Raw genomic sequence first — 25770 nt, forward strand, 5'->3', positions numbered from 1 at the left:
AAAGAAAAACCAAAAAGTAAATAAGAATAACTAGTAAGTAAGCAGAGCAGGAAACCAATGAGTGCAGTGTGTGGAGGAAGCCCAGAGCGTGCTGTGGAGCAACCATGGGCCCATCACTGCCGCCCCTCCAGAGGGTGCCCTTCTCGAGACCGGATCATGAATATGGCTAATCCATGTCCAATTCAGGGCTCTGCCTTGTTCAGAACATCTGCCTCTTCCCACGGAAGCCTGGCCCACTCCCAGAACTCAGCTCACCTATCCCTGCCTGGTTTCCAGCCCCTTCCTAAAGCTGTACTCACAAATCTCTGCCTGGAAAAGGCCTTCCCATGTAATTCCTGCCTCTGCTAGGATTAACACTTAACTGGTGAGCCACCATTCTGCCTCAGTACAGAACCCAGTACAGGATCAGAGCTCGGCAATCCTGAAAACCCGATGTGGCACCAGAGGGAGGTGGATCTCTGTGAGTCCGAGGCTATCCCACTTTCTGCATAACTAGCTTCCAGGACAGCTAGTACTGCATGCATTAAGAGACCCTATCTCAAACAAAATAAACAAAGACAACAAAACAAAAGCAAAAACAACCCCAAAAACAAAAAAAAGAAAAACTGGGCAGTGGTGGCACATGCCTTTAATCCCAGCATTTGGGAGGTAGAGGCAGGAGGATTTATTTGGTTTACATTGAGTTCCAGGACATACAAAGCTACACAGGGAAACCCTGTCTCAAACCAAAATAGATGAATAGAGCTATGAAGTGAGAGAGATGAAACCCCCCTTTTGGCTGTACCTCTATTATAAAGTATGCTCCAGAAATTACTTTTTTTTTTTTTTTTCTGGGTCAGGGTTTCTCTGAGTAACATCCACGGCTGTCCTGGAACTCACTGTAGACCAGAACCTCCTGTCTCTGCCTCTGCCTCTGCGGGGCTGGGGTTCAAGGCCTATGCATCATCACACCCAGAAATTACATTTCTGTGGCAGGCACAGCACACAGAGTATCTTTGGAGTGCGTGTGTGTGTGTGTGTGTGTGTGTGTGTGTGTGTGTGCGTGCACGTGTGGTGGGTCAGGACAGTGACTTGGGTGAAGGGGAAGGTTCTCACCAGTCTGGCAGGAACTCTTTAATCTTCTCCATCAGTCCTAGGGAAGGGTCCAGCTGGAGGAAACAAGCAAGCTGGATTGTACTGAAGAGGAAGAGCCAGCTGAGGGGGGATGCAGGGACCACACCAGCAAGAAAGTCATTCTGTGGTGAGAAAGGGAGATGCTCACTCTCCTCTCTGGAGCTTCTAGGGTCTCGGATGTGGGCAGAGCTCAGGAGTCCTTTTACTGAGTGCATTCAGTAAGGACTCGGAGGCATGGTGTAGCCTTTGCCTACTCCCCAATGAGCTTAGGCTGGGACAGGGACTCTTCCTAAAATCCACCACGAGGGGTTAGTGGAGGCATGGCTAAGTGGTAGGGAACCCTCCTGGAATCTACCAGTAAGGGGATGAGAGTGTCATTCGAGCTGTCCTAGACTGTTCAAAACCCTGGATTCTGAACCTTGGCACCAATAAGTCAGTCAGTCAGTAAGCAGACAAATAAATAAATCCAAGATAAGGGGACTATACTGAAGTTATTGGGGGAGGAGCTGCATGGGGAGTGGTGTGTGTCCGGATGCTGAGCCGGGCAGGCCAGTAGGCAGGCCAGAGCATCCCAGAGGAAGCCATAGTTAACCGTGGCCTGGGACTGGACATCCAGATCTTCAGAAGCAGTTTCAGGAAGCCCCGAAACCTGAATCCCCAGAAGGAAACAAGCCAATAGCTCTCCTCACCCAGACACGCCAGAGATGCCTTTTCCAGGAGCGCAGGGCACAGAGGTAAATCTCCTGCCACACTGGGGAGCTGAGCTCTACCTCTGCCCCGTCTGAACTCAGTGAAGACAGCAAGCTCGAGGCCTGGTGTGCCTCTGCCATGTTCCCTGGGCTCCCTAGGAGAAAGATGGGGTCATTCTCCAGGACCACGGTGCCTCCTCCCCAAGGTCCAGGACTCGAGAGCTTGGCCCTTTTCCCTTGGACCCACCGGTGCAGCTCTGGCTTCTACTCTCAGCTGTGTGGGGTGTGGAGGAGTCCGGCCCCCAGCCCCCTCTCTCAGACCCTGTCCCTTCCTCCCACAGCAGGACCACAGGACTCAGCATACTCTGCTCTAAGAACCTGAGGAGCGCTGCAGCTCACAGTTGGAGAGGGCTTTGGGACAGGGCTCATTTAACTGGGGATCTCTGAAAGTATAAAGGCTGGAGAGCAACCTTGAGACCTGTATTACTGAGAATTCAGTGCTCGATATTCGGGGTGGGGGAGGGAAATTGATTGTTCAAACAAAACACACTAGTTTTTCGGGGGTTTTTTTTGGTGTTTTTTTTTTTTTTTTTTTTTAAACGTACTACTTTTTAGACCCATAGGGAAATGAACATTTGCCGACGGTGGCACTGTTCATTTCCAATTGCAAGGCGTAGGCACATATGGATTCCCTTCCACCATGGGGTCTGGAGAGGGATGAAAGAGGAAGCACCCTACTGCGCATGCCCGGCATCGAGGGATGCTGGTGACAAGCGGAGGCAAGTCCAGGACAAGTGATGGAGAAGCCCTACTCGCCTGCCCCAACACAAGGCCCATAGCCCCTCCTGTACCTGGTACTAGTACTTACACCGGTCAGAGGTCAGCAGCTGCGGTTCCTGGGGTCAATTCCATATACACCTCCTTCCCCCAGTTTGAGTCCAGTACCCAGTTTCCCTTGTACATACATCCAGTCCCCGTGTAATTAGTCCACGAACTGATCAACCGTCTTTGGCTGTTATCCTGAAACCCAGAGCCACCTCGCGGGCGCCTCCTCCCTCCCTGAACTGGGCGTTCTGGCCCTAGGTTTTATCCCCGCCTCCTCCGATCCCTCCGCGTTCTGGTCCTGCTCCTTTCCAATCCCTCCGCATTTTCTCTCCGCCCCCTCGGAGTCCTAGTGTCCAACCCTCTTACCCCAAGCCTTTTTTTTTTTTTTCCTCCTTTTTTTGTTCAAGAAACAACCTGAGTTCCCTCCCTGCCCTTTTAGGTACCGCATCATGTCATGCATATATCTGCTGGAGCACATCTTAAGATGCCTCTCAGGCTGACCCATCAGAACCATCCACAGCAGGCGTACAGACTGAGGCACGGAAAATAGACGCCACTGGGGACTAGATCCCAGCTAGACAACCAGAGGGACGGTGCAAGATGGGCATAGATACACAAACACGGCAGTCTGCTTTATTCCACTCCAGCGTTTCATTTTCTGTCCGCAATGGATCTGGTGTTCTTCTGAGCCCACCCCAGGACGGAGACCAGCCCATTGTCACCCAGCAAGGACAATATCCACTGCAGGTGGGGCTCTGTGAGGGCCTTGGGCTCTCACTTCCCTTGCACTAGGAGGTGGCATGGTCGGTCCCAGGAGTTCCTAGTGTGGCTGAAGTGTGCATCAGGCACAGGGTGGGAAGTCAGACCCAACAGGTTTCTTGTCCCAGGGCATTTTAGAGTTCAGGTCTGCTCAATGAACTTTCTGACTTTAAGGTTACCCACCCCCACTTGGCTATGCCACATAGGATCCAAACCCCCACCTGTTCCCAGGCCAGAGTGACCCGGCTCCCATAAGCACTGGTGGACCAAAATACTAGCCTCGCCCTTATTCTGGAGGGGCGAGGGGAGGGGCTGGTGTCACCGGAATAGAACTAGCTTACTTAGAAACAGCACAGGGTAAGAGTGCTGCAGGTTCTGAGTTCAAGTCTCAGCAACCACGATCAGCTCAATAGTGGGATCTGATGCCCTCTGCTGGTGCGCAAACATATATATAAAGAAATAAACCTTACAAATGTTTAGCTGAGCAGTGGTGGTGCACGCCTTTAATCCCATCACTTGGAAGGCAGAGGCAGGTGGACCTTTGTTAGAGGTCAGCCTGGATCATAAACCAAGGTCCAGGACAGCAAAGACTACAGAGAAACCGTCCTGAAAAAACAACCACGTGAACAAACACAAATGGCCCAGGACCATGGTGCAGGCCTTTAGTCCAGGAGAGCCAAGGTTACACAAAGAAACCCTGTCTTTAACCCCCTCTTGAACCCCCAGAAAACAGGAAGAGCACAGGAAGAGCAGGAGATGGAAGGCAGACTCTGGGGTGGAGGGGCAGGGGTCTGACTCCCACTGAGGACTCCTCAACCTCTGTTCCAAAGAAGAATCTCAGGGAGGTCAGGGAATCCACAGACATGATGGAACCAGGAATCCTGCCTAGCTTGAGGTCCACATCCCTAGACCAAAAAATGGACAGTCCTCAGGGAGGGACAGGCTACTGAACCACCCGGGCCCCAGGGCGAGAAGTGGCATGGTCAGCTGAGGATTTATTGGCATAAACGCAACCATATAAAAACATAAGTTATGAAAAACACAGTCACGATGTACCCCCCCATCCCCCAAGCCCATCCCCTGAGCCCCCTTCTGCAGGAGGGCCAGACTGGCACCTCCTCAGCGCATCCGGTAGTCGGTGGAACAGGAGAGCTCACACAGCTGACCCTTGAAGTCCAGGTCGATGGTAAAGTCCAAGTCACGCTGAAGGGAAAAGGTAAAGACAAAGCTCAGGTGTGTCATCAGGCCACACTGCACACCCTGTACCCTGATGTACTGACAGTACTATAGGCTACATGCACCCCATGCTCCCCAGCCACACAGTCTAAGTTTCTGTCACCAAGGGAAACAGCACCAGCGCCGGTGGAGTCCCAACGCCGTTTCAGGCCCCTGCAGGCATCCCGAAGCCCCCCCCCTTCACCTACGTCACACTGTGCTCGGGCACTTGCCACTCTAACTTGAGTCAGGTGATTTCAGTGCCCGCAGGAAGGGTACTGAACAAGGTTATCACTGAACCCAGCAGCCACGCGGGGGCTTCCTAGGGTACCCGCTATACTACCCAAGCTGGCACTGTTCAACTCTACCCAGAACCTGACTTTTCTGTACACCCTCCGTATCACGTTTCTTCTCCACCAGGCCTCACATTGTTTTTGGCATTGGGCCTCATTCCAATGGTGCCAAAGATCTCCTCGCCAGTCTTCACTGTTAGGTAGTCCTCCATGTAGAACACAGTCTGCTTCCAGTGTGTGTACGGGGACTCAGGACCTGAAAGGTGGGCATGGTCAGTGGCAGACTTTGCCTGGGTGTCGCCATGCGAAACCTGCCAGTGCCCCACAAGGTCCCCGCCAGCAAGGCTTTGAGGGCCAGTGACCCCGCATCTTGCCTGTGTCTACTGAGTTACACTGGGATCAGACTCAGTCACTCAATGACTGAAGCAGAGCCTGGTGGGACAGGTCTCTCACGCCCAGCACTCCTGTCCTGACCAGGACCGGTGGTGGAATCCAGAGGCGGAATACCATAGGCACCCAGCCACCAGGCCATGCGCCCCACCCCTCAGTGACTCTAGGCTCTCGATGGCTCCTTTCAACTCTCCTCTTTTTTGAGGGTTACCACTAACTTTCTTCACCTTTAGAGCTTTCTGCCTCTGCCCTGTTCCTGAGTAGCTCTATGACCGTGATAAGCCTCAGGCATGCGCTGTGCTGCTTGTCATACAGAAACCTCACTGACTCTCTCGGCCCCTGCCCAGCCCCACACGGCGCTCACTGGTGGAGAAGCCGGTCCTCTTGTGGCATCGGGTGAACTCGATGTTGAAGTAGGCCACCAGCGCATGCACGTAGTCATTCCTCTTCACTTGCAGGCAGAAGGGGGAGGTGAAGGTCAGGTCCTCCACCTTGACTGTGTAGATGTCCACCTCCTGCCAAATGGGTGAGCCCAGTCAGTGCTCAGAGCCCACCCTGCAGACAACTGCTGCCTGTTAGACCCCTTCCCATCATAGTAAAACAGCCCCCCACCCTCCGAAACAGGGTCTCAGGTATGCTGGGCTGGTCCTCAAAACATTTTCTTTCTTTTTTAAAAAAAGATTTATTTCATGCATGAGTACACTGTAGCCATCTTCATGCACACCAGAAGTGGGCATCAGATCCCATTACAGACGCTTGTGAGCCACCATGTGGCTGCTGGGAATTGAAGGAACTCGGGACCCCTGGGAGAGCCGTCAGTGCTCTCAACTACTAAGTCATCTCTCAGCACCAGGCTCTGAAACCCTGACGTGTGGCCCAACTGCTCTCCCTACGCCTCTAAGGGACGGGTCAGGGACCGGGACTCCCGCTGCTGCTGCTGCTGCCGAGTTACCTTTATGAGGCAGGCATTGGTGACCAGCTGCTTTGGGTCCACCACGTCCACCAGGGGCTCCTTGATGGCCACGTCTTTAATGCAGGACATATCAAAGCCATACACGTTCTCCCACCCTGGATACAAACAGGGTCAGATGAACTGTGGAATCCAGGCCCTGCCCTCGCTACCCATCCTGCCCTCACCACCCATTAAATCCCAGCTCACAGTGGATCTTGTAGTCTTTATATTGTCGGTCCTCAATGGCGGTCACATACAAGGTGGCCCGGTCTGGGAAGATGAGGCCATCAGGTGCCTGAGGGAGGAGTTGGGTAACAGCAAGAACCTAACTGAGTGGACCCAATTGTCCAGCCCACCATCACTTTCCAGAGACCCCTTATCTACCCAGGCCTCATCCTTTAGTCTGGTCTCTACTCAACAGACAGTACACCCAGAGCCCAGACAGTCCCACAATTCCTAGGAGCCTGGAAACACCCTAGAAGGAAAGACACCTCCATTTTTTACAGTATCCCCCTGATCCCCCTCCCACTTCCCCCCATATGCGCTCTCCTGGCATAAGGACTCTGCACTGGCCTTCTTCAAGTCAGCTCCTCTGCCATTCCTTTGGGCCCTTCTCCCCGGGAAGGGCTCATCACAGAAACACTTGGTGGCACCCCATTTGCTGCTCTAACTCCTTAGCCTGGGGCGCCCACTACATCCAAGGCGCATGGCTCACCAGCCACTTATCCCGAGCGTGCAGCACGGTGTTGAGCATGGACTCGTAGAAGAGGCAGTAACCCATCCACTCGCTGATGATGATGTCCACCTTCTCCACAGGCAGCTCCACCTCCTCCACCTTGCCCTTGATGATGGTCACCACTGCATCCACAGGAATGGCATGTCAGTCGGGGGGGGGGGGGGACTGGCCCAGATGGCTCCAGACACCCACAGAGGACTCTGGTCAAAGGGCAGGCACCCTGTCTCTCTTTTCAAACTGTCTCACTATGAGGTCCTGGAACTTGCTATATAGACCAGGCTGGCCACAAGAGATCTGCCTGCCTCTGCCTCCCCAGAACTGGGAATAAAAGGTTAAAACACCAGGTCCATCCTAAGCCACAAGGGCACGGCAAGAGTTTCTGCCTGCAGGTCTAAGCGCGGTTTTGCTACGAGCCCAAGTTTAACATTCTCCAGGTCTAGGTTTCCAACCTTAGCAGTGCTCAGATGAAATATATTTTTCTGTTCAGTAGGTGAAGCAGTTAAGTAATAATGGTGTGGTCACAACTGTAAAATGAGGCCAGTAGGCCAGGATGCCTGCAACCAAGCTGGATGACCTGAACTTTACACCCAGGGTAGAATGAGATTCATACTCTGACCTCAACCTCTACACGTGTCGCACCGCAGTTCCCCACCCAATAGAGAGAAAGCCTTTCAATGAAACAAAACAAAACCAAACTGTCACAGCCAGCCAGGCCTGTCGCTCCAGCTACTTAGGAGGCTGACACTCGAGGACTGGAAGTTCAAAGCCTACTTGGGCTACAATAAGAAACCCTGTCTTGGGGCTGGAGAGATGGCTCAGTCGTTAAGAGCACTGTCTGCTCTTCCAGAGGTCCTGAGTTCAATTCCCAGCAACCACACAGTGGGCCATAACCATCTGTAATGGGATCCGATGCCCTGTTCTGATGTGTCTGAGGATAGACACAGCTCACTCACACAGATTAAATGAATGAATGAATGAAAGAAAGTGGGGGGGAGGGGAGAAAAAAAAGAAAAGAAAGAAACACCCCCCCCCTTTTTTATGGTTTTTCAAGACAGAGTTTCTCTGTGTAGCCTTGGCTGTCCTGGAACTCACTCTGTAGACCAGAAGTCAGAAATCCGCCTGCCTCTGCCTCCAGAGTGCTGGGATTAAAGGCGTGCGCCACCACGCCCCGGCTAGAAACCCTATTTTAAATACAAAGAAAGCTGTTCAACTGGCTCAGTGGGAGGGCGCCTGCCAGGCAAGGGCCAAAGTTCCAAGCCTAGTACTGAGGATGAGGACAAACCCTGCACAGTATGCTAAGGAACTCATCCCTTACAAACGTGTGCTAGCTCACAGGCATGATGCTTCAGTTGCAGACCATCACTTGTTGGCGCAGTACAAAAGTCCCTACTAAAGAAAGCACCATCATCCGGATGGGTGCCAGGGCGCCTTCCCATGCTGCCTCTGCCCTTGAAGACTGACACCAGTGCTCATCTACTCACAGGTTTTCCGTATTTGTAGCCTGTCCTGGCCCTCAGCCTCCCAGGGATGGGATGATGGGACACAAGCCTCCTGGGCCTTCACAGTTTAGACCTGTTCCATCTTTTATAATGCTAAGTACAGCCAGGGGTGGTGCGCACACCTTTAATCCAGGCAGAGGCAGGAGGAACTCTTGAGTTCAAGGCCAGCCTGGTTACATGGTGGGTTCTAGGAGAGCCAGGGCTACACAGCGAGGCCTACTCGAGAGGAAAACAAGAGTTTAACTGCATCAAAAACTAGTTTGGTGTCAAATGACAGCTAAGGCAGACTAAAGGCCTTCAATGTGTACATGTAAGCCCACGACGAAGCCTTTGATGGGACCAAGTGCACAACCTTCATGTGAGAGCTGCAGAGCTGCAGGCCTGTGGCAAGCTTCTACCTGCACACCTGGCTGTGCCGTGTGTGCATTGTAGAGCAGCAGTTGTGGGGTTCTCAGGAAGGTAATGTCAGTCATGCTCAGAGTGGGAACTCCTGGGGAGAATTCTTGACAGGCCCTGGATGTGACAACTGAGGGATGGGAAACCCTTGCACAAGGGAAGTTCTAATATTGAGCATAGTCACCAAAAATCCCCATGCAAAACCCTAAAGCACGAGGCCCAATGGCCTGACATGCAGACTCTCAGCATTCCCAAACGTTGTCCACTGTGGTCTCTTAACTCTTCACTCAGGCTTCCGAGAAGGTGCCTGACCCTCCACAGACCCCCCCCTCTACTCACCATGGTCTAACTTGTTGGCTTTGACAATCTTCACAGCATAATCGGAGATACTGGAACACTCAATCTAAGGCAGGAAGGAAGGAGGGTGAGACGAGAGTCCAGTCTACACCCTCTCCAGCTCCTAACCAGTCAGCCCACTGCAGTAAGACTTACCCCAATAACCTTGCGGGCCCCCGCCTTGGCAGCGAACATGCAGAGAATGCCAGTGCCTGAGCCCACGTCCAGCACCACCTTGTCTTTGAAGAGATGCCGATTGTGAAACATGGAGTTGCGGTATGTGAGGGTGCGCACCTCATCCTTCAGCATTTCCTGGACAGGAAACCAGAGTGAGGGGACCAGAGTGAGGGACACACAAGCATGCACACTACCACCACACTGATGGTGAGCAAGGCTCAGAGAACCCCTTTCCCTCCCAGGAGCTTCTTTGGCAGTGAATACCTACACTGGCCAGGTCTTACCAGTGGCACCCTCGCAAGAGCCAGGGATGAATCAGGAGGCTGAAGCAGGAAGATCCTGGGTACAAGGCCAGCCTTTAGTTGACCAAAAGAAACCTTGGTATTGGCCTGGCAGGCTCACACAAATTAAAATGGAGAGTGAGCAGGCAGCCGAGTAGCAAGGAGGTTGTGTAGCACACGCAAGCCTTGGCATCACCGCTCAGATTCCAGCCACCTTGCTTTCTGACAAGGTGTCTGAGACCTGGGTAGCTGGACCATTGGGTTAGGCTGCTGAGCCCAGTGATCAACCTGCTTCTGCCTCCTCAGCTGAGCTCCTACAAACACACACCACCACACTCCGTGTTCTGGAAGTTATCATGCACACAGGAACATGGAAGTCAGAGGAAGCTTTCTCCATCTCCATCCAGGGATCGCGAGTACGGCAAGCACTACTTTCGGCTTGTGTGGCGTACCTGTACCCACTGAGCCACTGCCAGTCCTAGTATGGCTTTTAAAGTGGGTTTTGGGGATTAAACCCTGAAGCCCATGCTTGCATGGCAAGCCCTTTAATAACTGGGGTATGTCCCTAGGCCTCCAAAAGCTCAATTATTTTATGCAAATTTTTCCAATTTTTCCCCCGTTTATGATGCTGGGGACGGAGGCCATGATCTAGCCCTTGCTAAGCAACTACTTCGCCACTTTGCCACAATCCCAGCCTCTAGTAGTTTTTTTTTTTTAAAGCCCCATGAAAAAAAGACAAGGAGTCCTAAGAATGTCATTGTATTTGCACTAGCCCTGTCTCCTTTTTCAAAAGGGTTGTAGTACAGCATGAGCTATGGACGCAGCCCCACCGCCAGTCACTAGAGGGCGCCAGAGACCGGCAGGGCCTGACCTCATCCTTAGGTCTGTGGCACACTGGGGCAGCACTGGCTTCCTGAGAGCTGGAAGAATTCAGTCACGGAAAGTGGATCTGGGGCAGAGAGGGAGCATTGCAGGTGCTGAGACACTCAGACCCCTGTCCAGTCTTGGGGCCCTTCAGTCCACACCGGCTTTAGGGGCGGTCCCTACTCACCTCGTGGATGCCGAAGTGGGCATAGGAGTCAAAGTAGTAGTCTTTGGATGTCATGTCCTCAGCGTTGGGCTTCTCACTACTCTCTGCTTGGCCACAGGAAACCTAGAAGAGAGGGAGTGACAAAAGGGTCAAAGGTGGCTTCCCCAGAGTCTCCTCAACCTGCACAAAGCCCCTCATCATACGAGGACAACCCTCCAGCCCCCTCCAGCATCTTTCTTCCCCAGGTCATGTTTCCACTTCCAGGACCCACCCAGAGCACCATCCAGGGAGCAGCCGCCTCGCCTACCATCTCTCCAGGCTCTATGGCCTGTCTCTAGCTCAGCCCACAGCTGGGGAGGGAGGGAGAGAGGGGAGAGCCAGGGCAGACACATGAAGGGCAGGGGGGGGAGGGCTGGAGATGGAGTTAAGGAAGCAGCCATGGTTCTGGGGCCAGGAAGGGCTCTGTCCTAAGGGATTAGGGGGGCACAGCAGAGGAAACTGGTTGGAAGAGGACGGTTAGACCTCCTGGGGAGCCAGATGTATAGCAAGGAAGCTTATGTGGAAGTGGGCTGGGTGGGGGGTCTCACAAAAGGATATTTACTTCTTCAAGAGGCGGCTGGAGGCTCATCCCATTAGCCAAGGTGGCTACAAAATTCTAGGAGAGAGTAACAGGGAAAAAGGATTAGCTACTGGGTGACTAGGAAAGGCCTGTGGGTGGTGAGTGGTTTGTAGGTTGGCTTTTCCTGGACAAGGAAGGGAGTGTGTGCATGTGTAAGTAGGGACAAGCAATGAGGGAGGCTGTGGTCGGGTAGAGAAGGAAAGGAAGGAGGGAAGGGAAGGTCTCCTGTCCCAGCTGTTGGCTGAAGAGATGGTGGCCTGCCCCCTGTTGTCCTTCTCTGGTCCAGTCACTGGCCACATACACCTACCCCATCTAGGCCACAAGACCCAATACTTGCCAGGGCACATGGGCACTGCCCAGCTGTTGCTCCCCTTCACTACCTAATCCCCCCCGCCACGAGATTAGGTGACACTTCCTGACCCATGCCAGGCTGAAGTGCCATGAATAAACTGGAGGGAGGGGTAAAAAGGGAGGATCCCATTAGAGAGATGCAGCACACCATCAAAGCAGCAGGCACAGCACCCCAACTCACCCACACCCAGAGGCAACCTAACCTCTTTGATTTTCCTGCCTTTCTGATGAGGTATTATACATGCCTTGGAAAAGCCTCTTCCCCACCTCACCTGGGTTCCCACACTGGAACAGCCTTTTCTTTTCTCTGTCCACAAGTCCTAGGGCCCAGGGTCACCATTGTGACCCTGTAGGCTAACTGATCCCTATTTATGGCAGATTTCCCGGCAACTGACCTTCCTCTCCAGAGAACTTGAAGAGGTATGGGCCCCATCAGCTTAAATACCATCAATGACTGCCATCCAAGGCTTCCAGATAAGCGGTCACGACCTAGCCAAGCTCTCAGTCCCCCACAGCCTGGGAGGCGAGTTTCCCACGAGATCCCCACTTTTTCAATAGTACAGACGGACACCAGAAGGTGGACAAGTGACAGAAGAGAGTATGAAACCCATGTCTAGGACCTGCCTTACAAGCCTGATGGTGAAGGCCCTGAGCTACTCAGAAGTTGAAGGAAGATGGCAAGTTCAAGGCCATACTCAGCTACAGGATGAGTTCAAGGCCTTTTTTTTTTTTCCAGTTTTTTTCGAGGCAGGGTTTCTCTGTGTAGCCCTGGCTGTCCTGGAACTCACTCTGTAGACCAGGCTGGCCTTGAACTCAGAAATCAGCCTGCCTCTGCCTCCCAAGTGCTGGGATTAAAGGCGTGCGCTACCACTGCCCGGCTCCAGAGTAAAAAGTCGACTGAGGAATACAGTTTAGGATTGAACAATCAACTATAAGCAGGTAAGCAAGGCAGAAGCTAGAATTTCATTCCGTTTTGGGGGGAAATTAGGCAAAGGCGGAAATGTTCAAAAAGGGGTCCCTTGCCACATTCAAGCTAGTAAAAATGGAGCACTGTGGGGGTTAAGGCCCATGGCCATCCGAACTCCTTTATCCCCCACCACTGACCTCTGACCATCCATCCACCCGAGGGCCCTCCCATGAGGGGGTGGGTTTGGGGCCACGCCCCATGAAAAAAAGACGCCCCTCTCACACGCCCATAATGACCACGAGGGGGTGCCCGGCGACGGATCCGGATCTCCTCGGATGAGATTCCCCACCATCTCCTTAAAGAGAGGTCACGGGGCTTTGTGCCCATCCCCCCCCCCCCCCGCTGCACAAGGCTAACACAGAGTTGAGGAAAGGGAGGCCGGGGAGTGATGTTCTCAGGCCCCACGCGGGTGCAGAGAGCCCGGGCTGCACGGACATCCACAGCCGAGCCCGGGAGAGTGGGTGGCAACCCCTGGACCCCTTGAGTGCAGCCCAGGTCATCGGGCTGGGGGCGGGGCCTTTGTCCTGCACGTGGAGCCCACGGGGCCCCTCGAGGCGGCACACCCCCCTCCCCACGCTACACGGCGAGACCACGTGCGGCCCGGCTGGAAGCGCCCCCGGCCCGCGACCACGTGCGACAGTCCTTGGCTCGGCTGCGGGTCCCAAAGCACCGAAAGCCGATCTCTCTCCCGTCACGATCGAACACATCCCCCGATGCGGACCAGCGCGAAGCCAGGCACATCGAAAGGCCCCGTCCGCACAGTTCAGGCCGTGGGCCACCCGTCTCGCGCCGCCCCCAGGCCTAAAGAGCCCAGCTACTCACCTCCATGATGCAGTTCGCGGCCTCGGCTGCCGCCATCTTCACCCGAGTCCTCCGGCCTCCGAGACCCCCCCTCTCTCTTTTCTCCCCCCGGCTCGGCCGGGGACCGCCTTTTACCAGAGGGTCCTCAGCCCAGCCCCCGATACCCCGCCATAAGTTCTCATTGGTCTGTACAGCCGTCCATCTGAGAGTTTTCTATTTCCATTGGATGATAGACACGCCTATCAAACATAAAGTGCCCGCCCCTCCTAGCGTTTAAAGGCCCGCCCCCTCCTGTCCGCTAGGAAGGGAACAACTGCCTGTCTGTCTCACCTAGCACGTGTGACGATTGGGTAAAATTCCCCAGATCTTCCCGCCCCTTTCTGGCTAGCTCCGCCCTGGAGCTTCCCGGCGGGCTCCGCGCTAAGCGGACGTCTAGAAACTGACATGTCCATCACTAAGATAATCCGCTCCTCCCTCGTTGATATTGGCTGAGCCAAAGGTGACGTTCGCGGCTCTTACTCCACCCTGTTTAAGCGACAGGCCTAGAAGAAGAGGGGCCATTGGCCCATAAGGCGGCAGGCAGCGCTTTGGGCGGCAGCAACTGGTTCTTAGGAATGTCAGTCACCATCCTTCTGTGGATCCCCCACCTCCCAGGGCTGGGATGTTTTCTGGGGGAACTGGGGCGCGTGGGCGCGTTAAGTTATAGGGAAACCCCCAATTCCTGAGACGTGGATGAGGGTGTATTCTAGTCTGTGGTTCCGAAGCCATCCATGATTCGCTGTGAGCTCCCCACCCCTGTGCTGGAAGGCGCCAAGTTCTTTAGACCTGTGGCCTCCAGGTCCTCTGCGGGAAACATCCTTTGTCTGACCAAGTCCTACATGTCAATCACCGGCAATTCGGACGCCACCTCCTCCAGGAAATTTCCCTGGATCTGCAGAAAGTTACTCCTTCCCTGAGGATGGATGTCAGTTGCTGGGTTCGTGCACCTTCCTTGTGCCTTCTGTCCCACCAGACTATGGTCCAAATATCAGATCCTTTAACTCCCCTATGAGCCCCTCCAGTGCGATCTTCCGCGTAAGGTACTCGTGCACATCTGACCTGTTTCCTTCCAACGCCTAGTGTGAGCATGCGTTCGCGTGTGCCTTGCACGTATGGAGGTCACAAAGCAATGTACAGAGAGAGAGTCCTTTCTTCCATGATTGAGCACACGTTGTCAGGCTTAGCGGCAAACACCTTTACCCTCTGCACCATCTGCTGCAGACCAACACTTACGATCTGGTGGATCTTTTGTTTAACTGATTCTCACTGTGCCTTGGGCCTGGAACTCGCCCTGGAGGTCAGCCTGTTTTTGTCTCCCAAGTGCTGAGATTTAAGGCCTATGAAAATCTCGCTCAGCCAATATGGTTACCCCCCCCCCTTTTTTTCCCCCGTTTTTCCTCGATAGTGTTTCTCTGTGTATCCTTGGCTGTCCTCTTACTCATAGATCTGCCTGCTTCTGCCTTCCCAAAAGGCATGCTTCCCACGCCCAGTTCAGTATGATTTTTTTTCCCCTAAGATTTATTTCATGTGAGTACACCAGCTGTCTTCAGACACACCAGAAGTGAGCATTGGATCTCTTTACAGATGCTTTTGAGCCACCATATCGTTGCTGGGAATTGAACTCAGGACCTCTGGAAGAGCAGTCAGTGCTCTTAACCGCTAAGCTATCTCTCCAGCCTTTTTGTTTTGAGACAGTTTCTCTGTGTAGCCTAGGCTGTCCTGGAACTCACTCTGTAGACAGGGCTGGCCCTGAAGAAAAAGATCCAGTCTGCTCCTGCCTCTCAGATGATTTGATTGAATCCAGCCTGTCCTACTACCCTGTCCCCTGCTTCTGTCTGTCATTCCCTACAACTTAGCAACCCCTCTGCCCATGGCCTTCCAGCACCTCTAGGACAACTGTCTTAATCCTTCAACCACCTTCATTCACTCTAGCTTCACTGACCTCGTCTGAGTTTCCTGGGGCTGCTGCCATTTTACATGGTGCTCCTCTTCTTTGGGGATCGAACGTGCTTTTCGTTTGGGACAAAAGATTTTATCTATAGCCAGTGAATGAAATGCATTCTGACTTTGAGCCAGCTGTCCTTGACAGATTTAAATAAAATCAGCACAGGGAATCTCTGCAGTCCATTCAGTTTGCTACGAATATAGATTCCTAGGAGGAAACTGAGGCTCAGCCAGGGAAAAGGGATTGGTCAGGGCTAAACACGGAAGACGCTGACCTGTATCTCACTACAGAAAGGCAAAGAAAACAACTTTATTTTTTAAAATGTATTTTATTTGGATTTTGCCTGTGTGTGCACAGTATGTGTAGAGGCCAGAGGCTGAAGTCCAAATGCCTTCCTAAATTTCCTTGAGACTGTCTGCATAGACCAGACAGGTCTGGAATTCAGAAGTCCACATACTACTGCTTCTCAAGTGCTAGGATTAAAGGCATGCACCGCCTCGCCAGGGAACACCTTATTTTTTTAAGAAAAGGTCTCTCAGTGACACTGCAGCCTAACTGGCTGAACAGTATAACTGGTCGCAGAGACCCTGCTTTTGTCTCCCAAGTGCTGAGTGCGGGCCTGCGCTCTGTGCCCTGCTTTTAAGTAAGGGCTGGGAGTGTAACTCAGGTCTTTATTCTTAGGCAGCATCTACTTTATATTGACTGCCCTACCCCCATTTTGGAGCTTTTGAAGCAAGGTCTCATGTAGCTCAAATTGGCCTTGTACTCACTACATAGCTAAGGATGACCTTGAACCCGATCCTCCCAAATGCTGGGATTACAGGTCTCCTGTATCAAGCACTGCACAGTTTAAACGCGTAGCTAACTACACACACTTGTGAGACCTGCCATGGAGATTTAAGGCCTGGCCTTCAGCTCCACTCACAGCTACACACCCCAGCAACCTTAGAGAGGCCTACCCTAAGTCAGGGGTAAAGATGGAACTTAATGGTAGTGGTTGCCTAGCTCAGTGCTTCTTTGTTTTTTCTTTTGGTTTTTTCGAAATAGGATTTCTCAAGCCAGGCGTGGTGGCGCAGAGAAACCCTGTCTCGAAAAACCAAAAAAAAAAAAAAGAAATAGGGTTTCTCTGTGTAGCCCTGGCTGTCCTGGAACTCACTCTGTAGACCAAGCTGACCTCAAACTCAGAAATCCGCCTGCCTCTGCCTCCCGAGTGCTGGGATTAAAGGTGTGTGCCACCACTGCCTGGCTCACTGGTTCTTAACTTGTGGCTCTGAACCAAACTTTGGTGGTCAAAAGACCCTCTCACAAGCCAGGTGTGGTGGCACACGCCTTTGATCCCAGCACTGGGGAGGCAGAGGCAGGTGGATTTCTGAGTTCAAGGCCAGCCTGGTTTACAAAGTGAGTTCCAGGAGAGCCAGGGCTATAAGGAGAAACCCTGTCTCGAAAAACCAAAAAAAAAGACCCCTCTCACAGGGGTTATTTAAGGCCATCAGAAAACACAGATTGGGGCTGGTGAGATGGCTCAGCAGGTAAGAGCACCCGACTGCTCTTCCAAAGGTGCAGAGTTCAAATCCCAGCAACCACATGGTGGCTCACAACCATCCTTAACAAGATCTTACTCCCTCTTCTGGTGTGTCTGAAGACAGCTACAGTGTACTTACATATAATAAATAAATAAATCTTTAAAAAAATTATAAAAAAAAAATGTCACTGACTCTTTAAAAAAAAATACACAGATTATTTACATTACCATTCATTGTAGTAGCAAAGTTAGTTAGGAAGTAGTAACAAAATACTTTTATGGTTGGGAGGGGCACCAAAATATGAGGAACGATATTTTTTTTTTTTTTTTAAAGCTACAGAAGACACTACTATGATGGCTGGGATAGTGCTTTATTTATTATCTGTAAGTACACTGTAGCTGTCCTCAGACACTCCAGAAGAGGGCGTCAAATCTTGTTACAGATGGTTGTGAGCCACCATGTGGTTGCTGGGATTTGAACTCCGGACCTTTGGAAGAGCAGTCGGGTGCCCTTACCCGCTGAGCCATCTCACCAGCCCATGAGGAACGATATTAAAGGATCATAGAATTAGGAAGGTTGAGAACCACTGCCATAGCTGGGAGAAGTGCCACTCATAATAACAGTTCAAAAAGAAAAAAAAAAAAGTGCAGCTGGATCTTGCCACAAGCCAGTTGTGTACCTGTTTATTCCATACTGGAACACGGGACAAGGGGAGGCACTTGAGCTTCAGGAGACTTACAAGGCCACCGGTCCCAGAGCCACAGGAGATTCCCAAGCTGTTCCCCAGGGCCACAAAAGCAGTTATGCATGGGCTGAGAGGGCTCAAGGTAAGCGCCAGTTCCCAGCCCCAGGGGACGGAGTGTCTCCGGTCTCCTGGGCCCCTGCACACATACCTGCCCCACCTCGCACATGTAACTTTAAATTGAAATCTTTTTGAAGAAATTAGTAACCCAGGCTGGAAAGACCACTGACTGGTCTGCCAGAGGTCCTGAGTTCAAATCCCAGCAGCCACATGGTGGCTCACAACCATCTGTGATGGGACCCAACACCTTCTTCTGGTGTGTCTGAAGAAACAACATTGTACTCATATACATAAAATAAATAAATCAGTAATCCAAGGCTGGAGCGGCTACTCAGCAGTTAACAGGGCTCTTTATTGCTGAGAACCAAATTCTGTTCTCAGAGCAGGTATCTGGTAGTTAACTGCCTATAATCCCAGTGCTACAGGATATAATGCCTTCTTCTGGCACCTTCCTTACATATGTGCACACACATAAAGACACACACACGCCGGGTGGTGGTGGCGCACGCCTTTAATCCCAGCACTCGGGAGGCAGAGGTAGATGGATTTCTGAGTTCGAGGCCAGCCTGGTCTACAAAGTGAGTTCCAGGACAGTCAGAACTACACAGAGAAACCCTGTCTCAAAAAAAAAAAAAAAGACACACACACACACACACACACATATATAAGCAAAAAATAAAATTTTAAAATAAAGGGCTTAGGGTTGGAGAGATGGCTCTTCTGGTGTGTCTAAAGAGAGGCACAGTGTACTCATACCTAAATAAATTTTTTTTAAAAATATTTATTTATTTATTTATTTATTATATGTAAGTACACTGTAGCTNTCTTCAGACACTCCAGAAGAGGGCGTCAGATCTTGTTACGGATGGTTATGAGCCACCATGTGGTTGCTGGGACTTGAACTCCGACCTTTGGAAAAGCAGTTGGGTGCTCTTACCCACTGAGCCATCTCACCAGCCCTAAATAAATTTTTTTAAAAAAAATAAAAAGTGCTTGAACACAAGTACTGCACACATGAAGCACATATACATACATGCAGGCACAAACTCACAAGTAAAGTTTAATATTTTTTGCTTTTGTTTTTTGAGATATGCTCACTGCATAGCCCTTGCAGTCCTGGAACTATGTAGACCAGGCTGGCTCTAAATTCAGAGTTCCATTTGGTTCTGCCTCCTGAGTACTGAGAAAGGACTAAAGGTGTGGCCTCCACACCCGATGCAAATCCCAAGAGTTGCTGGATAGCCGGGCTACAGAGAGAGGTTCTGTCTTCCAAACAACAAAAGAGGTGGGCTGTGAGAAAGAAGACCACAGCCATGGCCTCTCACCTTCGTGCAGTCACTCCTGTGCACAAGTACATGTACACACACACACACACACACACACACACACACACACACACGTAAACCCACACACTCAAACACTTTAGTGCTCTAGTTAAAGAACAAAGATTTTAATACAGACACATTTCTAAACAGTCTTTTTGGCAAAAACAAGACAAAACAAAAAGGTCGGGCAACCACCACCCTACAGCCCTGATGTGTGCGTGTCGTCACATTTCAGTCACCTATGACGGGTCAGAGGAAACGCTCAGTCCAAGGGCAAGTTCAAGTCCACAGGTGAGGTGGCCAGGATGCCAGCCTGCAGAAGACAGAGAGCCCGAGGCTGATAAGAGGGAAAGACCCCTTGAGCGGGACACTTAAGTGATTCCACGGCTGCTCTGTGCTGGCCCCAGTCCCTGCTCTAAGGACAGAGGTTAAGCAGCACCAAAGCCCTGCCAGTCTGTCTCCCAGGTTCTCCTGTTGTGCTGCGCTCTGCCTGTCCCTCCTTTCTTTCCATGCTGCTACAGTGCCATCAGAACTCCATCACTCCTTACCTCCCCATTCCAAGGAATGCAGAAGGAGCCCAACAGATGCTCACAACAGCATCTCTGACCTGGTACCCACATTCAGTCTTGGGAGAACCTGCAGTCTCGTCCACTAATTAAATTCCGAGTCCTTTCTGCTGGGACTGATACCCGTCTCCAGGACTTTCCTGGTCTATCTAAAAGGATGGGGCTGTGCACAGACGACCACTATCTCAGAACCCCCATCGCAGGGTGATCAAGGACCCTTCTGAGCCTGGCTGTGTCTCTAGAACACAGGTTTTTTCTTTCTCCTGAGTGCTGGACTATACCACTGAACTATCTTCTAACCTTCTTCTGTTTGTGTTTTGCCTAAGCTGACTGTGAAACCTCTGGAGCCAAGGATGTCTTTAAATCTAGATGGTCTTGCCTCAGCCTCTCTGGTACTTGAGATGACAGACTTGCACCATCAGAAACAATCGTCTCCTCCCTTTCTCCCCCTGTTACACCACCACCATCCCACCTGCTGTGCTTCAGCCAAGATCTTACTGTGTAACCCTGGCTGGCCTTGGAACCCCCTATGTATGCTAGGCTGGCTTGACCTTATAGAGATTCGCCTGCCTCTGCCTCCCAAGTGCTGGGATTAAAGGCATGCACCACCACTGCCCAGCAACAGATTGATTTCTATTGCATGTGTATAAGATAACAGTCACCGGCCAGTGAAGCCCTCAGTGAGTTGATATGTGAGTATGTGGGAGAAGAGTCATGGGGCATCCTTGAAGAATCCCATTCTCCACTCCACAACCACCCTAAAACAACGAGGAGGAAGAGACTGGGGAGCTGTGTGAGCTATTCTCACAATTGTTGGTTCAAGCCAGATGGGCAACAGATTGACCTCCTTAGCACAGTGTCTGGCATACAGCAAGTGCTCAATAAACACAAGATGGATTAAATGGAAGAGCTGGGAGTTCTGGAAGAAAACCTGTCAACTGTCAAGATTTCAGTAGGGTTAAACCGAGACCTGGCAGGGTGGATATGACTTACCCAGCCCCCATGGGCCTGGATCCAAGGCACGAAGCTGTGTACATGCTCAACGCTGAGATTGGCCAGGGTACCCCCAAGCCCGGCCACGCGCCGGCTCAATTCCATGGCTAGTGCCAGGCGTGCCAGAGGATCTGGAGATGGCGGTGGGGGCCCTGGGCAAGGTAGAGACGGGCTGGAGCAATTTGGGGAGGAGCTGCTTTCCCTGCTACAGAAGAGTTCCACAAGGCGGGCAAAAGAGCCTGCTGATAGGCGGGCCAGTTTACGATGCAGAGCCGGGTCAGATGCCAGCTGCGGGGCAGAGGAACAGCCTGTGTGACCAGCCTGGAGGGGCAGGGTTTTCCAGCACCAAGCCCCACCCACCCAAGCTGCCTCTATGGCCTTCACCAGTAGACTCCCGGGGAGGGGTCCTAGAATTAGAGCCAAGTACAGTTCTGAGTTCTAAGCAGTGGACTCTCCTTTAGTCCTTAAACCCAAGCTGGGCGTGGTAGCACATGCTTTTAATCCCAGCGCTTGGGAGGCAGAAGCAGACAGATTTCAAGCCTGGTCTACAGAGTGAGTTCTAGCACAGCCAGGGCTACACTGAGAGTCCCTGCCTTGAGGGGACAGGGGGACGAGTACTTGATAGTTGCTGTTACAGTACTGTTCAGTGTTCAAAGCCCGATTCCAGGAAACTCTGAGGCTATGCCTTCTCGGCCAGAATTTCCTCCATATTCTAAGCTATGTCCTTAGGGTTCTTTTTAGAGACAGGGTTTAACTCTGTAGACCTGGCTGGCCCTGACTTCATATCGTAGAGCTCTGCCTGCCTCTGCCTCCCTGTTGCTGGGACTAAAGGTGTGTGCTCTCACATCCCACCTTGTTTTGTTGAAACAGGGTCTCCCAGTGTGGCCTAGACTGCCCTGGAACTCTTCTGTGGCCAGGATGACTTTGAACTGGTCTCCGGCCTCACACCCCCGAGTGCTGGGAGGACAGCTGAGCCTGCTCTACTCCAATCCGGTTTTACAGCCCTGCCAGGCCCTTCTCTCACCTGGCTCTTGGTTCTGGCCTCTTCTTTTGTTTGCTGTCCTTTGTTTTCAGTATTTAACTTGGGGGAGAGGGTGATGGAGACAATGTTAAGGTAAGGACCCCAGCCTACTGGGCAAGGGCTCTGTCACCAAGCCAATTCCTAATGAAGCCTCTGGCGGCTTCTGCTGCCTAGGTCCCACTGCTGTGGATGGCCCATGAAGGACACTGGTGTAAAGTCCTGCTGCGGTGAGGCATCAAGGCTCCCGTAAAGATGCTCTGCTGTTTACTGGAGCCCTGGAACCTCACCCAGCAAGCATCAAGACAATGCAGTGCCAGCGTTTGCCCCCTATTCCACCACTGTCCTCTCCATAGCGTGGAGTAGAGGCTGGTCACCTTTTGGTTGATGACTTCTGCCTCCTCCTCCAGCAAGGCTACCAGCCGCCTTAGCAGGGCTTCCTTCTCCGTGGGTGGGGGTCCCTGGAACTCTGGGGGGTGGGGGGCAGAAGAGAATTGGACTGGGAAGGCCTGGCTTTGCTCCTACCATCATCCCTCACCAGGGCTCCTCTGCTGCTCACCCGAGCTGGGCGGAGACTTCAGTTGCTCCTGCACCAACTGTTCCAGACGCTGGGCAACCAGGGCATAGAAATCTGAAGAGGCTGGGCCTGAGCAGAAGGAATCAGTAACATTTACTGTTTACAGAACAGGGTATTTATGGAGTCTCTCCTCCTAACCATCTTGCCAGACAGGAACAATTTCCACTTCACAAAAGGATAAACCTAGGCCATGAGACTTGGGTAAATAAAAGATATTAACACCCTCAGCCTTTCTACTTTGTTGCACCCTCAAATTCAACTGAGAATATTCAAGCTGAGCTGTGGAGACCATTCCATCCAGTTAGGGGAAACATCCAGCCTTCCTACCATTACCCACATCTCCCTGGTCCAGTTCACATGCAGCAACTGACCACAGGGCTCATTTTAAGTAAGCCATCTAATCAAGCACACCTCTTTAGAGTTATTTTCAAGTTTTATGTGTGTGTTCTACCTGCATATGTGTCTGTGAACCACTTGGGTGCCCAGTGCCTGTGAAGGCCAGGAAATAACATCAGAAGCTGAGTGACATAACAGTTAAGAGCACTGGCTGTTCTTCCAGCAGGCCAGGGTTCAATTCCCACCACCCACATGATGGCTCCCAACTTTCTGTAATTCCAGATCCATGAGACCCAATGTTCCTTAAAAAAAAAAAAAGAAGGGTTGGTAAGATGGCTCAGTGGGTAAGAGCACCCAACTGCTCTTCCGAAGGTCCGGAGTTCAAATCCCAGCAACCACATGGTGGCTCACAACCATTCGTAACAAGATCTGATGCCCTCTTCTGGAGTGTCTGAAGACAGCTACAGTGTACTTACATATAATAAACAAATCTTTAAAAAAAAAAAAAAAAGATTCCTTTGGTGAGCATGGGTGGTTTTCCTGCACAAATGTCTGTGTGCCAAGCGCGTGCCTGATGATGCCCTTGGAGGCCACAGGGAGCCCCCTTTCCCTTGACCCTAATGTGTGCTTTTCATGCTCTGTTTATGTGCTGTTGGGAACGGAATACAAGGCTTCATGCATGCTAGGCAGGCACTCGACTGACTCAACTTTTTGTAGTCCAGGTTGGCCTTAAACTCACAGCAGTCCTCCTGCCTCAGCCTCTTTCAAGCGTTGACTGCAACACTGTGCTACCACACTTGGGTCTGCTGATCATTGATCAAGTCCAAAGGTCCCTTCCTCCAGCCTCTTCCTGTTACTTAAAAAGGAGGAGGAAGGATGCGCCCGGTCAGGTTACCAATGGGCCAGGGAGTCGTGACTGACAACCACACTTCCAGCCTCCTGTGCTGGGGTACTGGAGCTATAGGAAGGCCTCCCTAAGAGCCAGAGAAGCACCCAGGAAGGAACAAGATAAAAGACCTGAGGACGGTGCCTAAGCACCTCTCCCGGGTCAGCCACGGAACTGCTCTGTCGACGTTTAAGCTGGGGCTCCACTTTATTGTGCATGCCTGTGATTCCAGGATGAGGTGGGCTGAGGCAGGAGGGCTCTGGCAAATGTGATTATGTCCCTAAGCGGTGCACCCCAAAATCCATCAAAGTGCTAGCCAGCCCTTCCTTCCAGCCCCTAGCCCAGGACCCAAGCAGGGTGGTGTCGGAATGTGGTGCCACGACATCCCCTCAGCCTGCAGCCTTGGTGAAACAGCACTGCAGGAGGCGTCACAGCGGTAGCAGTATCTCCATCCTCCCGGAGCAGCACAGCAGAGATGGCATCTCAGCCAAAACGGCCTGCCGCCTAGGGGGACTTCCCATCCTAACCCATGGGCCCACTGCAGGGGAAAGGCAATGAACAAAGCCACCAGTCCCCAAGCTTCCCAAGCTCAGGACTTGAAGTCCCACCAGCCCTCAGGCTGGAAATCTCTGCCCTGAGAAGCCACCGTCTAAGAAGTCCCAGATAAGCCCCGCCCCTTTGTCCAGTTCCCTGCTGTCTGATCCCAGGAGCAGGGAGCAGCCATCCCCGGATTTCTCCCTCCCTCAACACCCTGGACCCTCCAATAAATCTCTTTCATGAGATTTTCTGCCTGGTGTGACTCTCTCATCGGAAGAAGCCAAGAAGAAAAGAAGCAATGAAGCGGAGAAGCGGAGCGGGGCTGAGGCTCCGGAGCTCCACAGCTCCGCTGGGGATCCACTCCCTTGGGAGCCACAGCGCCTCTGCGGAGGAGATTTCCTCTCAAAGCTGTAAGGTTCCTGAGCCCCCATGTCTCAGGATGCCCCTCCATTGGGAAACATCCCACCTCAGCGCTGTGTGGTTCTTGGGCTTTGGAGTCCCAGGGTCCCCCCATCCAAGCAGAAACACTTACACTTACCCCCTAGAAGGAAGTGTAACAAAGAATTGAAATGGTTATGGCTTGTGCTGAAGCTGAGCAGTGTTGACTTTATAATAGGTCCTGTCTGGATTTTTTTTTGGAACCGAAGCTTCTAGTCCTGAAAGTTTCACAAGCGAACTTAATAAATCTCTTACCAGGCTCTGAACCATAGCAGGGCCTTAGAGGAAGGAAGTGGGGCCTAGAGGACTCCGTGGGAGGAGCTCCTCTCCCCAGGGGACAAGGGAGGCATCTTCTGAGGCGGCTCAGGAAATCTGTTGTCTCCTCTTGGGCAGGACTCCTAGGGACAAGAACCTCGGTGTTATCCCGAAGGGGTCTGAACAAGCGATCCCTTCATCCTTTCATGGAAGGTCACTCTTGAAACTCGACCCCGGGCACACGGGGTTAGGTCTGATGGGAGTAGATAGGTTAGGACCACAAGACTCAGGAAAGATCTTCCCATCAAAGGCTGGCGCTGGGGGAGCGGAACTCACCTGGGCGGAGATGGGACAGGGGACCCAGCGACTTCACCGCGCTTAAGGAAGGCCGTCAGAACCTTCAGTGTGTCCTCTCGGAGACCCAACTCTTCAGAGCCGGCCATGGGGGTACCTGAGGCAGAAGACACAGGATGCACCCAAGTGCAGGGATAACGCAAACTTCCGAATCACTGAATGAAGAGGGCGCCTAACTCCAAGGAAAAGGTGGTTTTAAGGGCCAGTGGGGCCACTGATTCCGTTGCGGAGAGACTGTCTGAATTACTGAGTCTAAGAAAGGAGGTAAATGAGTGCTTGGACTCTTACAGGCAGGAGCGGGAAGGGGGTTTGGCGTTCCCTCTCAGCCCAGGGTGCTGAAGAAGGCTCGGAGACCATAGAGAATAGGGAACTACTAATCCTAGTACGCTTTGCGGCAAACGCTGGCCCGATTTCCCGACTTTTCACCGAGCAGTCTGCTGGGAAATGTAGTTCCAATTTACCTCTGGCGTGCACCGGGAGAGCCCGGGTGCTTGGAAGGCACAGCTTAGCAGGACTGGCTGTGGCCTCTCCTGCAACCCTGTCCCCGCCCTGGCACCAGCTCACCTGGCTCGGGGTTCTGCCCCCGTCGCACTGGCGTACACGCTTTCGCTCAATTTCTACAAACTTTACTTCGGAAGTTCAACTTTCCCGCGCCTGCGCACTGGGCCGACACGGCAACCGCCCCAACGTCGAAGGGGTGGAGCCTTGTTTTGCGGTCATTTGCATATAGCGTTCCCAGCATGCCTG

At 52.2% G+C, this 25770-nt stretch overlaps 3 protein-coding genes and 1 long non-coding RNA gene across 6 annotated transcripts in view; 1 reads left to right on the top strand and 3 right to left on the bottom strand.

Annotated features, from left to right (window-relative positions):
• LOC110320011 overlaps nucleotides 1–2361 on the top strand; it is a 4424-nt gene extending 2063 nt beyond the window's left edge. Inside the window, exons 2-4 of the long non-coding RNA XR_002380441.1 lie at nucleotides 1131–1240; nucleotides 1775–1847; nucleotides 2144–2361. This is a non-coding gene — a long non-coding RNA (uncharacterized LOC110320011). The remainder of the gene's footprint in view (nucleotides 1–1130; nucleotides 1241–1774; nucleotides 1848–2143) is intronic.
• Nucleotides 1–2927, bottom strand: part of Cpt1c (carnitine palmitoyltransferase 1C) — a 15093-nt gene extending 12166 nt beyond the window's left edge. Inside the window, exons 1-3 of the mRNA XM_021195814.1 lie at nucleotides 2671–2927; nucleotides 1803–1957; nucleotides 1096–1235 (exon numbers count right to left, since the gene is read on the bottom strand). Of these exons, the coding sequence (XP_021051473.1) occupies nucleotides 1096–1235; nucleotides 1803–1943 (281 nt within the window). The 5' untranslated portion in view covers nucleotides 1944–1957; nucleotides 2671–2927. The remainder of the gene's footprint in view (nucleotides 1–1095; nucleotides 1236–1802; nucleotides 1958–2670) is intronic.
• Nucleotides 2928–4361: 1434 nt separating this feature from the next.
• Prmt1 (protein arginine methyltransferase 1) lies at nucleotides 4362–13581 on the bottom strand. Of its 2 annotated transcripts, XM_021193892.1 has the most exons (11): nucleotides 13451–13581; nucleotides 11293–11346; nucleotides 10713–10814; nucleotides 9360–9515; nucleotides 9207–9270; nucleotides 6952–7094; nucleotides 6444–6531; nucleotides 6237–6352; nucleotides 5649–5799; nucleotides 5029–5150; nucleotides 4362–4589 (listed from the first exon to the last, which is right to left on the bottom strand). In XM_021193892.1, exons 1-11 carry the CDS (start codon nucleotides 13484–13486, stop codon nucleotides 4506–4508), a joined length of 1116 nt encoding a protein of 371 aa, XP_021049551.1. In that variant the 5' UTR covers nucleotides 13487–13581; the 3' UTR covers nucleotides 4362–4505. The 2 variants fall into 2 exon arrangements, with proteins under 2 accessions (XP_021049551.1, XP_021049560.1); XM_021193901.1 differs by lacking the exon at nucleotides 11293–11346.
• Nucleotides 13582–19167: 5586 nt separating this feature from the next.
• Bcl2l12 (BCL2 like 12) lies at nucleotides 19168–25703 on the bottom strand. Of its 2 annotated transcripts, none has more exons than XM_021211417.1 (7): nucleotides 25588–25703; nucleotides 25006–25120; nucleotides 24670–24812; nucleotides 22200–22286; nucleotides 22018–22109; nucleotides 20623–20910; nucleotides 19168–19376 (listed from the first exon to the last, which is right to left on the bottom strand). In XM_021211417.1, the coding sequence occupies exons 2-7, from the start codon at nucleotides 25110–25112 to the stop codon at nucleotides 19326–19328; spliced, it is 768 nt and encodes a 255-aa protein (XP_021067076.1). In that variant the 5' UTR covers nucleotides 25113–25120; nucleotides 25588–25703; the 3' UTR covers nucleotides 19168–19325. The 2 variants fall into 2 exon arrangements, with proteins under 2 accessions (XP_021067076.1, XP_029402665.1); XM_029546805.1 differs by lacking the exon at nucleotides 25588–25703 and adding an exon at nucleotides 25312–25394.
• Nucleotides 25704–25770: the final 67 nt, after the last annotated feature.

Source organism: Mus pahari, chromosome 1 (genome assembly GCF_900095145.1).
Source record: "Mus pahari chromosome 1, PAHARI_EIJ_v1.1, whole genome shotgun sequence".
Taxonomy (NCBI): domain Eukaryota; kingdom Metazoa; phylum Chordata; class Mammalia; order Rodentia; family Muridae; genus Mus; species Mus pahari.